The 14,805-nt window shown below is 44.4% G+C and overlaps 1 protein-coding gene across 3 annotated transcripts in view; it reads left to right on the top strand.

Moving 5' to 3' along the window:
* TNFAIP8 (TNF alpha induced protein 8) overlaps positions 1-14,805 on the top strand; it is a 114,780-nt gene that overhangs the window by 31,693 nt on the left and 68,282 nt on the right. The window contains exon 1 of one of the 3 annotated variants that reach the window (XM_084779745.1): positions 9,721-9,855. The exons of the other annotated variants lie outside the window; for them this stretch is intronic. Coding sequence (XP_084635871.1) covers positions 9,777-9,855 — 79 coding nt within the window. The 5' untranslated portion in view covers positions 9,721-9,776. Of the gene's footprint in view, positions 1-9,720; positions 9,856-14,805 lie in introns of those variants that run through there. 3 annotated transcript variants of the gene reach the window in all.

Genomic DNA, 14,805 nt, shown 5'->3' with positions numbered 1-14,805 from the left:
TCAGTATTTTGTACTTGTCACTTTTTTTTTTCCACTGTGACCAAATAAATACCCAAGGAACACAAATGAAGGAAGGAAGAATTTTTGCACACTTCACAGGTCTCAGTGCATGTTGCCTCCGCTCTGTTTTTCCTGAGCCATATACATCAGGTCAGGCAGGGAGTGTGTGGAAGCACTGAGCTGCTAACCTTGTCATGGCTAGGAAGCAGAGAGACTGAGACAAAGGGCCTGGGGACAAGATGTCTTCTTCAAAACACACCTTCAGTGACCTACTTCCCCTCCCTGGGTCTCAGTACCTAAAAGTCCTTTAGGCCACGACCTCACCAATGGGTTGATGATGTTAGAACTCTCAAAAAGCCTATGGGGTAGCCATAACACCAAGAGCCTTCTGAAGGACGCTTCTCAGTTTGAGATTTCCTCTTCTTGTGTGGACACGCGATATTTTCTTCTATTTTGTAGCTTCTGCCTCGATTCGTTTCTGTGTTTTGAACTTTGGTACCACTGGCACCAGTGTGCTGTGCTTTTCTTGGCTCTCCTATCTTCTGGCCTATGCCTTAGCCCCATCCAGAGCAAAACCATGCACTAGGAAATGAGGAGAAGCCTGGCTCCCAGGCCGGCTCCTTTACGGGAGCAGCTGGACAGCCAATGTAAACATTCCAGTTCAGTTGGAGATAACTTCTCCATTTCCCATTACCCACACCAGTGAGGTCATGCAGAATACGCTCACGTTAATGAGCGTTGTGTTTTATTTCAAGTGCAGGTTGTCTGGTAGAAAGTGTGCAGTTTCGAAGCCAGAGGCTTAGGGAGCAGCTAGTGTTTCTCCGCTAACAGCACGTGATACAGGGGATACTTGGGCACCCCCCTCCCCCACCCCGCTCTATCTTCCTCCACACCTGCAGTGTAAGCAGTGCTGTGTGCTCTGGGATGGGCTGAGTCACATGGACTGCTATCCCTGTGGAACAGGAAACTATCTTGACTCATAGCTCAGAGGCATCCAAGACTGGGGACCAAGCTTTCTCCCCCATCGCATGGGCGGGAGTAGTAGTGTAAATCCAAAGAGATGGATAATGGTATCGAGCCAGAAAATGTGTGCTTGCTTCAAACCAATAGAACAGAGAAGGAAATTCAGTTGAATTCAATGAAGGTTACTTGCCATAGTGACCAGTGGGAATAGTATAATGCCATTCAGATTGGCATTGTTTATAAATATAAACAATTACTACTATGAAGTAAGCATACAACAGCGCCTTTACTTTCTAGAACCTTGCCTAGGAATCTCCCACTGTTGTCAGGGGACAAAGTATTTGATTAAGTCCACTTACCAGGTATGGCTTCAAGGATAAAGCTAAACAACTTTGAATGGAAATTCTCTCAACCTTTTTTCCCCTCGGTCTTTGAATGTTAATGGAGTCTCCCCCCCCAACCCCCTCTGCTCTCTAGGGCTTGTGTGGTCTAAGAGACAAATACTGTGATCATCACAGAAGGGCATCCCTTGCTTTTAGGGGCAAGTTAAAACGTTCTCACTCAGCATGTTGAGTTTGGTTTGTATCCACCTTCCACCCTAGCGTCTCCTTGACATCGCTCTCTCTGCTGGCTAGAACTGTTCTGCCCCCATAGACTTTCTAGTGATGCTCTCTCTCTGTGCGAACCTTTTCTCCTGCTTGAGTTGGCACATTTCTTTAGAGCTCTGCTTTGAGATATTTCCAACCATGTCTGCTGCCCTGTGTACACTATGTACTCCCTTCTAGATTTCTCTAGAGATTTAGTGTACTCTCCAATAATTATTGGTCTATTGGCCTGCCTCCCTCAGCCCCAGTGAGTGTGTGTTAGCTAGCATGTGTTGAAGAGCTAGGTACTTTTCTAAGGGCTTAATTTGTATCATTCATCCAACCCTTACAGCAATGCTTTACGTCGGATGCTGTTTATTTTTCTAAATTCTTTAGTTGAAAGTTAATAAATTGAGTTCTGACTTACTGTTACAGATTTTGTATCACTAATTGGTAGAAGCAGGATCTGTCCCAGGTACGTTGGTGAATACAAGTACGTACTGTGAGCCTATCAGAAAGTTAGCTTTATGGAAACAAAGGCTATACTAGGGTGGCATTTAGTGTTCCTCTGTCTAGCACGGCTACTTCCTTGTTGTTAATTTTGATATATTCTCAATCTCTCCTACATTAATAAGAAAAACAAACCTTGTTTGTTTGTTTGTTTTGGGTTTTCAAGACAGGGTTTCTCTGTGTAGCCCTAGCTGTCCTGGAACTTGCTCTGTAGACCAGGCTGGCCTTGAACTCACAGAGATCCACCTGCCTCTGCTTTCCAAGTGATGGGACTAAAGGCGTGCACCACTGCCTGGCAGAAAAATTAGTTGTAAATTTTGGCAATTTCCTGTGAGTCTACAGTGTACTAAGGTCATAGCCCTCCATCCTATTTCTTATTCCTCTCCACTCCTGCTGGCCTCTGTCTTCCCAACTAAGTACAAAAAGGAAGATTCTTATTGTCTTTCTTAGCACGGACTGAGTAGCCTAGATATGAACCTACGGAGGAGTGCAAGGTGGGTGGACATTCCTGGGTGACCCATGAGGGATTATCAACCTTTTCATGGCCAACAGCTCTCAAACAGAATACTTATCTGAATTTATGACACAGCTTCTACCTGTTGAGACTTTGGTGCAGGAAAACAAGGTTGTATGAACTCATTTCTATCCAAAAAGAGAGTCTTAACCATCTAGTTTTTCTACTGGGCAACAACTTTCCAGTCAATAAAATTGCATCCTCTTAGAATTGTTTTCAGTGGTCATTCTTGTAGCACACAAAACTGGGTAGGTATGATGACCCACCTGACACAGGATCCCAGGGCAAGGTGGCCACAGCAGAGAGTTCCAGGTGCAGTGAGAGACCCTGCCTGAGTAAAGAAAGTAGGGAGCGGTAGACGGAGAGACCTGCTATCAACTTCCAGCCTCCACGGAAATGTGTTCTGTGTGAACACACATGCATTTCCTCATAAATGTAAACATGCAGATTATGTGAACATGCAGACTACACACACACACACACACACACACACACACACACACACACACACACACACACACACACACACACCCCAGAAAAAAAATAAGAAAACTTTTCACCAAGGACTGGCTAGATTACATCCTTATCAATGGGTCAATATAATCTGTCTCTGCCATGATATAAAGATAAAAGAGATTGCATCATGTGAGTCAAAATCACATCTGTAAACTCCAAACTGAAAGCGCAGAGGAAGAACCATTTGAAGAGAAAGTCCCTGTGCTGCCAGTGCCCAGTGACCGGCTCTCTATGGGCGGAGTCTCCCCGTGCTGCCAGTGCCCAGTGACTGGCTCTCTATGGGCAGAGTCTAAATAAGCTGATTTACAAATGGAAAATAGGTTTCAGAAATAAAGTACTTTGATAGGCACTTTAGCAGGTTTCTCAAAAAAATTTTTTCCAGCAATTATTTTCGTATTGAATATGTTGCAAAAGTGTGTATTTTCTAGTTCATGAGGAGAAGATGACAATTTTACATTTGGGCTTTAGTGTCTAAACACTCTGAAACAGAAAGGTTTTAATCCCAGAAGATCCAAACCTTTCCAGCCTGGGTGGTGGTTTTCATTTTAATCTTAAAAGTCATTTTTAACAGACTTTATTAAACTTGTCTCGCATCTTCTTATTCTTGTTCCTTTCCTCTTCCTCCTCCTTTTCCTTCTTCTTCTTCTCCTTCTTCTTCTAGTTTGAGGATTTTCAGACATGAGCACACTGTATTTGCATCATATCTACCATACTCCCCTTATGTGTTCCCTTAAACACTTTCTTCTAAAATTTATAACCACTTCTCCACTTCTTTCAGTTATTCTGTTACATTTGTGTAATATATATATATATATACATATATATATATATAGTATGTATATATATATATATATATATATATATATATATATATGTATGTATGTATGTATCCTACTGAGTCGAGTTAGTGTTACTTTTATTTGCATGTTTGGGGTTGACCACTTAAGATTAGGGTCTCATCCCTGAAAAGCAACAACAAAAACAAAAGCAAAACCTAAGGTTCTTCCTTTAGCAGCTGTTGACAGCGTGTGGCTCTTTATCTAGCTGTGGGGGACTTGTGAAATGTTCCCCCGTTCATGTTGGCAGGTCAGCTCTTTGCAGACAGATAAGCACATTGTTGAGAGTTCATTGTTTAAGAAAAGATGTAGGGCAAAGTAAATTAAAACAAAGAAGACAACATTCTCTACAATTAGAAGTGGCTTTCTAGAAATGCACTCTGCATAGTCAGATATGCATATTATATACCCATTTTTACATATGCTAGTTGTCCCACTGAATTGTATGGCCACTGAGACACTGTTAACTGCTGCTAACATATAGAAAATTACTCTTCTGGGATTCACTTTTTTTCACATTAAATACCTTTGATATAATTTCACTTTAGGGAGGGAGGGAAAGAGAGGAGAGAGGTACAGAGAGAGACTTAAATCTTTTTATTTCATGGTATGTCGTGTTAGAAATCCATATTTAAATATGTATCTCATATTTCAAACCCATGAATGTCTTTAAGAATTCCCCATTTTGAACATTCTAGATTGTTATAGGTTTTTATATAACAAGTAATGCTGCTGCAATAATAAACATTCAGCTTTCTGTCATTGTGCATGAGTAAATTATAGTCACAAGGTAAGTTCCTGGAGAAATTTCTAGGTAAAGGGTGGGCAGGCAGTTCTATTTTGTAAACATCTTTTTCTGGGTTCACTGATTTTTCAGTGTTAGAAATCAAGCACAAACAAGTACCTTCCACTCGAGTCTTTTGCAGGGCAAACTTCCTAGTAAAGTAGACAGATGCATTCAGTTATTCATGTATACCATATTCTTCTAGTCACATGCTACAATTTCACTTCTAGTGTTCATATTCTTATTTATTTTAAAGCATTTTATATTTGAAATGTGGAGTGGATATGTACAGATAACATTATAGTCCTCAAAAAAAAAAAAAAAGAAACCTGCTATGAAATTGTGCATCTTGCATATAGGTTCATATATGTCTTTATAAGATTTATTTGAAAATTACTTTAAGGACAAAAGTGCAGTGATTTGTATTTACCTTATTTATGTGTGTGCACATGTTTGTGTAGGTGCCTGCTTACAGAGAGGCCTGAGGCAACTGTTGGGTCTCTTCCTCTATCACTTTCCACCTTTTCTTCTTAAAACTGATTTATTTATTTATTGATTGATTGATTGATTGATTGATTGTGTATGGGCACATGAGTGCCACCACATTCATGTGGAGGTCAGAAGGCAGGACTCGGTCCTTTCCCTTCCATCTTACTGAGTCAGGGTCTATCTAGTTTGCTTTATGGTGCTGCATACTCCAGGCTAGCTGACTAGATATCTTCTAGAACATTCTTCTGTCTTGACCTCCCATGCCACCCCAGTGGTGGGATTACAGATGAGCATTGCCACATCGAATTCTTTTTAAAAATTGGCTTCTGGGATTGGTCTCCTTGTCGTGCCTGTGTCACTAATGCCTTCACTTGCTGAGTCACCTCTCTGGCCTCCAGTATTTTTTTAATCACAGGATCTCTCACCAATTCTGTTAAAGAATAGCTGACCAGCAAAGTCTATGAATCCTCCTGTCACTGCCTCCAAGTGCTGGGATGACAGCCATCTAACCCACAGCTGGCCTTTTGCTTGGATGCTGGGGATACTCAATTCCAGCATGTAGCAAGGACTTTAACTACACTGAGCCACCTCTTTAGCCCTGTAGACCTCACTAAAGGCAAATGGTCATGCTTGGACGTGTAGGGTAGCCGTAGAGTTTGCACGTAGCATCCAAGGCCTTAGGTTTGATCTCCAACACTGGAAAAACAATAAAAAACATCTTACATTTCCAAAAGAGCTACATTAAAAAAAAATAACCAAGCCACAAACTGTACTTTAAGAAATAATGCCATGTTAGTTAGAGTTTCAGGATGTAGAGATGGATTCCAACCCCTATAATTTAGATATCATCCAACTTCTTCTGGCTCAGCACTTGACAGCTCACGCATGTTGCCCAACTGTTGATTAACATTAAAGTAATTGTGAACTAGATAACTGCAGTTAAGAAGTGATGGCTTAGTGTAACTGACCACATTCCTGCTGACACTTCCACTGTCTCCCACCTGCGAGCTGTCTTCTGGATTCTCAGTGTTGGCATGTGTGGCCTCATAGGTCAGTTTTTGGCTTTCTGTTTAATTAAGTCGGAGGTTTGGACTTTGTGTGTGCTTTTCCCTCACTGCTGCTCTTCAGCTTCCTGACCGTGTGGACGGCTCTGGGTACAGCCTGTGCTTCCCTGCCCCTTCTTGGAAAGGCCACCTTTGCAGAGAGTGGCCTTGCAGAAGAAGGTCTTATGCAGTCCAGGCATGATAAGTGTCCTTGGATGTATAAGGTTTTATGGTCTCTCTTAAGACTGCTGTTTGGATGTGGCACAGGGAGGTATTCAGAGCCATTGCTGCTCAGGGTTCTAAGTGACTTTCCTTTTCCAGACATTTACGGTGCCTAGTTAATCAGGCGAGTGTGGTTGTATGTGGCGGAGTCGGTGTAGTGTTTCTTGCTAACTGTAACTGGTATTGAAGAAGACAGTTACTTAAATTTTTGGCAACATTTTGTGAAAGGCTTAAGATCAGAGACTTTTTGTGCGGTTCCCTTCTCTGCTCAGACCGCAGCTTCCTTCCTTTGCATTAGCAGCTGTGCCGCATGTTCAGTCGTCTGCTTTCTCACCCTCCATGGCACATAGCAAGCTCACCCAACCAAGATGAAATGTGCCTGGCTACCCACGGCTTCTCTGGGTATACACCCTTGTCAGACCTGAGTGAGGTTCTCACTTTTTTTTTTTCATGTTTTTAAAGGAGAAAAGACTTTATGGAGTTGTCTCTCATTAGATTACATTTTCTGGGGGCCAGAGGTTAAGGACAGGATGACCTCGTGAGCAAGGTGAGGGTTAGTAGCCAGAAGCAATGGTGGTGTGCTTCAGCACATCGTCTGAATAAGGCTCCCTGTTAGCAGGTTTGAGAGAGAGAGAGAGAGAGAGAGAGAGAGAGAGAGAGAGAGAGAGAGAGAGAGAGAGAGGAGAGACCGAATGTGTGTGTATGTGTGTGTGTGTGTGCGTGCATGCGTGTGTGCGTGTGTGTGTGTGCGTGCGTGCATGTGCGTGTGCGTGTGCGTGTGCGTGTGTGTGTGTGTGTGTGTGTGTGTGTATGTGTGTGTGCGCGCGCACGTACAGCACCTATTCTGCCACAGCATATGTGTGGAGCCAGACGACAACTTGCAGGAGTTGGTTCTCTCCTTCCACCATGTTGACTCCAGGAATGGAACTCATGCTATTAAACTTTTGCAGCAAGTCCCTTATTTGATGAACCGCCTGGTCTACCTTCAGCACATGTTTAAAGCATATGTCCACAAGATGGCTCTAGGGCTATAATGAAAAGGTAACAGTAAAGGGCATGGCATAAGGGCTAAGATGGGCAGTTCAGCCTGTGGTTGAGGCTCCAGGGCCAGCCTGAGAGAGGACAGAGCAGGAGACAGGGCATGAGGAGGAAAGTGAGATTTTGTGTCCATCTACACACACACACACACACACACACACACAGATCACTGGAGTGGGTGAGTGCTCAGCATAGTTACATTTTATAGAGGACGTGTTTATTTTTCACAGAAGAAAGGAAAATAAAGCTGTTCCAGTGGGGCAGCTGTAGTTAGGATTGAGAGCAGCGAGCTTCTTAGGGACCACGCTGCTGCCAAGGGAGGGTGTGTTTACTGGGAAGAGTACGGACTTGTAAAGTTAGGGAAATGTGAACATGAGGATGGAACTGAAAGGAGATTGCAGGGCAGGGCAGCCTGTTCATTCATGCAGAAAAGGCAAATGTGGTCATTAAAGTCTTATACACACTCCGCAGGACGTAAGAGTTTAGAATAGAAGGTGAAGTTAGTTTACAGTAAGCCCTACTTGGAAAAATCAACTGTATGCTAAAAACCAGGAAAAAAAAACCTTATCTCGATTATTATACTCTTTATTGTAGCTTCCATATTAAAAGTGGTTACATATACTGAAAGAACCTCAGTGAGGATGGGGGAACAGTGACATTGAAAAGTCCGAGTAATGAGGCCAACTCCCAACTTTCCCTTGGATGAGTCACTTAAACAGCCGAGGCTCAGTTGCTTTGTCTCTAAGATGTGCATGTTAACAGCAGTTTCTCTACAGTGCTGTTGGGAGCCTGTGAGGTAGTGCTGCGTGTCTGGTGAGTGCTGCATGTATCACAAGTATGCGGTATAGGCTAGCAATCACTATTAATAGGAAAAGAGTTCCCATCACATGTGTAGCTGCTTGCTCTTTCTTAAAGAAACAACAGCTTGCCTTAGCACAGCCTATAGCCTGGCATGCATCTGATGAGAAGCCCACAGCCGGAGACTAGCTCCTGGGAGAACTGTGCCTTTAGGGTAGAGCCATGTCATTCTCCACGAAAACTGGAACCGAGCCCAGTGCTCTTGAATGCTGAGGAAGCTGGCAGAGGATGCTGAGTGTGGAGGGAGGAGGGGGCTGTTAGGCTCTTTGTGGCTGTGAAACTTTTATGTAGGCATTAAACGTGGTTGTTGGCCTCAGACAAATCCCTGGCAGTGTCATCTACTGGGTCATGAGTTCCCCCCACCCCCCACCCCCCCACTGAGAGGGAATTGCAGTTCCTATGGGTGTCTTTTCAGCTCACAGGTTGTTTCTCATTTTTCACAAGCCCAACATTGCTCTAAACTGGCTTAGGGCGTTATCACCACCATGGAGCTGTCATTTGGGGGTCTCATTTCTCTAAGGCTGTTTTTAAATGTCCCAAAGCCTAGCATGTCTGTGTTTTTGATGCTATTAGGTTTCTATTTTTTCCAATTATGTAAGTAAATAAATAAGTGCGTGCGTGCGTGCGTGCGTGTGTGTGTGTGTGTGTGTGTGTGTGTGTGTGTGTTTGCGCATACGTGTGCGTGTGTGTGTGTGTGTGCGCGCGCGCACACACACACATGCATGCAGTGGTTAGAGAACAATGTGTTGAAGTCAGTTCTCTCTTTTGCCATGTGGTTCCCAGGGATTGAACTCAGGTCATCTGGCTTGATGGCAAGCACTTCCACCCACTAGCCTATGTTGCTGACCCTGGAGTCTCTCACTAGTTTTTGTCCATCTGAAGGAGAAAAGAGGTTTGCCAATCATTGTTCCCACTGGCTTTGTTCTATCTGTTCTACATTTTTATTTTCTTCTGGTCATGTTGACTCTAACACCAAGGTTATGAAGACCCTAACTGGGGTGGAGGTGGGACACAATGTATTTTGTGTTGTGTTCAGTTGCGCCAGAGAGATGCTTTGGTAGCTTTGCAGGACACATTCTTCCACTTGTCTGCATGTTGGCATCCCTGGCTTTCACAGATGCAGAAGCCCAGCCCCAAACAAATAAAATCAGAACCTCTCAAGGAGAAACTCAGTATTTTTAGAAATGTCTGTGGAGCTTCCAGGGTGTATCCAAGAGCCAGCGCTCCAGAACATAGCTCTCAACTGTGGGTGATTTTGTCCCCTGGGGACATCTGGTAATGCCTACAGACTTTTGTGGATTTCACAACATGCTTTTGGCATCTCAGTAGTGGTGGGAGAGTCTGCTGAGAGCATCCTTTAGTGTACAGGATGTAGTACAGCATGTTATTAAGCTGGCCCCAAATATCAGTAGAGCCAGGATGAAAAACAATACTCCAGACATCAGATCCATGACCTTCCGGAGCCACGTCCATGCCTCTCGTGGGGAAATCACAGCAGGTGGGTTACATTTTTTGTCCTCTTGGGAAAAATGTAGGGGAAGTGGTCTTAGTCTATACCTTTGCCTCTTTCTTTTGTACCTGCCGTAATGACAGCCTGTCCCTGAGACTGCTATACCAGGTTCTGATTCTGGGGCCAAATGTAGCTTTGTTCTAGTCTCCTAAATTTATCAGATTTGAATGACTTGAATGAGTAAAGTTTTTGGATTGCTTGGCTTGATGTAAAGTGGTCATGTGATGTGGGTGCTGGGATTTGAACTCGGGAGCTCTGCAAGAACAGGGTCCGTGCACCTCTGTGGTCGTTTGAAGAAGAATGGCCCCCATTGGCTCATATATTTACATGCTTGGTCCCCAGTGGAAGAACAGTTTCTGAACAATTAGGAGGTGGCTCCTTGTTGGAACAAGAGGTGTGCCACTTGGAGTGAACTTGGAGGTTTCAAAAGCCCACACCAGGCTCAGTGTTTGAGCCTGGCCAATCACTGAGAGATCCTGTCTCAAAAAAAAAAAAGAAAAAAAAAGAAAGAAAAGAAAAGGGGAGAAATGATTGAAGATAATCTCTGGCTTCCACACACATCTGTGCAAATGTGCACTTATACTCATACAGAAGACATTCCAAGATTAAATAAATTAAAAACTACAAGGCCAGAAAAAAATCTAAATATTTGCATATCTAAAGATAGTATTTTGAGACAACTGTAAATAAATTGAGAACACAGCTGTATAGGGTTAGGCTAAGAGTAAAGTCTCCCCTGGATTTTGAAGTCATCTTCAATACCGAGTGAGGAAACAGAAAGGCCGTCTGGAGTGTTCCCCTTAGCCACTGCAGCGTGGCTGTTTTTATCCCTTCCCATCTGTTTTATGCCTTGTGCCAGTCGCCTTCTAACCCTGAACAGTGATAATACATAGCCAGTGACCAGTAAGCACTTCTGACTGAACAGTGGCTTTCCAGCTCCTTGAGGCATGTTTGTTTCGTCACCTTCTTAGTAGCCCTCTGTGCTTTGTCATTTCACCCCATCTCCTGAGAAGAGCAGCACATACTGCTGAGATTTTCACAAAAGCTCATGTCTTTCTGCTGACTCCCACTCAGTCTCTTGAGAAAAGGCTCTAGGACTATATAGCTGGGAGGAAGGAAGCGAGTGTGTTCCTTGTTTTCGTCGGGGGGGGGGTGTGGGGAGGGTGGGGGTGGACACCTTTCACTTTTTCTCTTCCTGACCACTCAGGGTGCTTCTACTCTGTTCTGTGCTGTGTAGACAGGCTGGTCCTTGATCATCTTCTGCTTTCCTTCTTGCTTAGTTCCTCCCTACTCACCCCCCACGTCCCCACCCCCACCCCCACCTGCAACCCCCACTGGGCTCTTTGCTCTGCTCTGCCCATCCTGTAAGTACTGGCATTTCTCAGGCTCTGTTGGTGTCTTTTCCCTACTTCCATTCTCTTCCTTGTGGTCGTGTCTATTTCCAGGTCTTCAGATTCTCTACATGCCAATGGCCTCCACATTTTTATTTCTGGATGAAACTCTTATCTGCATCCTCAATTCCTGTGTCTGCCTGGAATGTGTTGGTCACTCTCACCGTGAAGAGCCTTTGCCGCCTTGTCTAGTTTCCTCCTGAACAAATAAGCCAGAAACCTGGGTGGCGTCTTGCTTTAATGTTTCTTTGTCTCTAACCGACTGGCAGTGTTGTCCCTTCTTCCCTTAAGTAGCATCCGGGTACTACGTGCCACTAGTCACTTTGACCAGCCATGACCATTCTGGACGTGTTTTACCTCGGTTACTTCCAGGGCAGATGAATGGCTCTTGCTCCCCCGACGCTGCTGCCTGGCTCCGGGCAGTACTGTTGGTTTTGCAAATATCCTTCTGATTCTTTGAGTCCCAGCCTGGAGGTGCCACACTGGGGTTTTATAAAGTTCCAGCATTTTAACAGGGCTCGTAAGATCTGTAGTAACTTGTTCCCAAACTGGCTCTATTTCATGGTATTTCTTAAGAGTACCTGCCTCTTTCTACTCACAAACACCACCCGCTCAGACGGTCTCCTCTGGCCCTGTTTTTATCATATACCCTGTAGTTTAGCTTAGGGTACACTAAGGCCTTAGGAAATCTGTGTCAAGTGAAGGTGAGAAGATAGTGGCCCTGGATAGTGATTGTCCAAGTCCTCAAATTCTAATTAAATTTCCCTTAAGTAAGGACTTCCTGAATCTGTACTTTTTGTTTTGTTTCCTGGTTCTGTGTGTGTTTCCTTCGCTTGTCGTTTTGAGGACTAAGAGAAGTGTGTGGGATTCTGTTAGTGAATCATTTGTAGTCTGTCCTCTTCGGCCACTGAGTGTTGAGTCCAGGAAGCTGCCCAACAAAACAGCCCATGGGAGCTGAGGCACCTTCGCTTTCCGGGGAGAGCAGGGCACCTTGGCTGAATAGACTTGGCCTCTCAGAAGCTTTCCAACTCTGTCTGCAGTTTAAGTCAGAATCTGAATGCCCGAGACTTGCTGTGACTTGTCCACATTGTTTATTATACTTTCAAACCTGTTTGGGGAGGAAGAGCAACAGTGTTTGGGTCTTGTGTGGCCGTCTCATTTCTAAGCAACAGACAAGAACTTAACTGTGTTTTACCTGCAAAAGTAAAAAAAAGTAAAGAGACCACTCTTGGGTGTGTGGATTCTGAAAAACACCAGGTCAAGTTCCTTTCCTTAGAGGATTCCAGGCCCAGCATTTCAGGTTCCCCTTGGGCTGTGAGAAGCCAACTTCCTCTAGGCTCCTATCTGTCATCTCACCACAGGATCAGAGGGGCTGAGCAGCCACGCTGAGTCAGAGAGACCAGCCAGGCAGAAATAACACCCTTCCTGTCCCATGGCCTAGGCAGCCATTATGGTTTATCTTGTTTGAGGATTCCATAGAAGATAGGACGTTGTCTTGCTGGTCCTGTTCTTTCTAAGGTGTCATAGGAGAGCCTCCCTACGGTGCTTCCTTGTCATTCACAGGTTTTGTTAATCCGCTGCTCCCTTATTATAAAAGTATCATGTTTGTGAAGTATATTTATCAAGTATACTTTGACAAAAGGAAAAAAAAAGACAAAGAAACAAATAAGCAAAAATCGCTCTTGTTCTTACTACTTAGAAAGGAACATTTGGCACTGAAAAGATGGCTCAGTCAATAAGAGCACTTGCTGTTCTTGCAGAGGACGTGAGTTTGGTTCCTAGCATCCCCATGGCAATGCAAAGCTCTGGCTCTAGGGCATCTGGTGCCCTCTTCTGGTTTCCTCAGGCACCAAGCCTTCATGTGGTGTGCATACACATATTCAGGCAAAGGACTTAGACGTATAAAATACAATAAATAAGTCTTTTTTTTAAAGAGCCCAAAGAATATAATTGTACATGTCATTGGTCTAGGCTATTTCCTGCCTGCAAAGACTCTGCTTTAAAAAGTACATTTTTATATGTGTGTGTGTGTGTGTGTGTGTGTGTGTGTGTGTGTGTGTGTAGACTTATGCATACCATGGTACATGTGTGAAGGTTCGAGGACAGCTTTTGGGAGTTGGTTCTCTCCTTGTACTGTGTGGGTCCCAAGGATCAAACTCAGGTTGCCAGGATTGGCTGCAAGCTCCTTTCCCCAGTGAACCCTTCTCATGGGCCCTTTGCTTCAGTGTATTGTTCCTCAGCCGTTGTGAGGGGGCTTCGTGTTATTAATTGCAAGCTCTGTATGCCATCCTGTGGAAGTGCCTTCCTTCAGGTACAGTGTGTAGATAGTTGGGTCTGCCCTCCCCGTCACTTCATCTCTGGCCTTGAGTTCCCCATCCACCTGCTTCAGCATCCCCAAGTACGTTGATAATCAGCATCACCACACCAAGTAGCTCTTCTCAGTTCTCGTCATTTGTCATAATCTATACAGTTTCCTTACATAATAGCCGTCTCCACTCTTTCGTGTCTCACTGACCGTGTGCTGGGACATGGCTCAGAGGGACTGTGGAGTTGTAAGATTTTTTAAAATTTTTTATCTTTATTGCCATTTTGCCTTCCAGGCATTTGCCTTGTTTCACGTTCCCACCAGACGGCACGAATTTCTGACCATGTCCTACATGAGCTGGGTAGTCTAGCCCTTGCCTAACTTGCAATTGCTTTTCACACCTTGCTTCCTGCAGTGCCAGTCACGCCCTGCCCTGCCCTGCCTTCCTTACCCCACTGCCCACAATAAGCCACACATGCCCTGTCTCAGGCTATAACGTAGGTCTTCCTGCTACCAGACTGCCATTCCTTTCCTGTTGGGCATGCATCACCAAGGCCACACCACAGAATGTCTGTATCTCGACTCCTTCATGCCTAAGGCTCCACAGATGACCTTTGCGTATATTCCCTTATTGGCCAACCTCTTTCCCTCACTGAATGTCAGTTTGTAGGGTGGTTGAGCCCTTGTGTTTCACTCCCGACTGAATCCTCATTTCTCAGTTAGTCTTGTATTCAACACATGCCAAGTTTCAGCCCTTTCCTCCTGATTAAACTGTCCTGTGTGCTCTTCTTGGTAATAACAAGAAAGGAAAGGATGACAGAGTAGCACTGGACAGGGGACTTGGGGCTCCTGGGCCCTCGTCTGTTAGAGTAGATCTGTGTTAGCAGAAGGGTAAGTAGGGGCTCTAACCCCTTTCCAGGGGATGAGATGGAGTTTGCTAGAAAGTTTGCTTCCATCTTTTACTAGGAAGGGGTTTGCTGGTCATTGGTCCTATGATATAGCCTGTTGGTAGGCTGAGGAGGAGGGGGGAGGAGGAGAACTTGTGCACAGCATGCAGGCATCTGTGTGATGGACGTGGGCCCAGAATGGCATGATACATCATTCTCCCTGGCAAGCACTCAAAAACGAGGTGCTCTTTTTTTTTTTTTTCTGAGTTTGTGCAATTTATTTTTACTACATTTTGAACGTTTGACCTTGCAAATAGGCCCATTGATAATACCATATAATGACCAAGGTTTTCTG

The sequence above is a fragment of the Acomys minous genome, assembly GCF_964271855.1.
Source record: "Acomys minous genome assembly, chromosome: 4".
NCBI classification, from domain to species: Eukaryota; Metazoa; Chordata; class Mammalia; order Rodentia; family Muridae; genus Acomys; species Acomys minous.
This window is presented reverse-complemented; position numbering and strand designations above follow the sequence as displayed.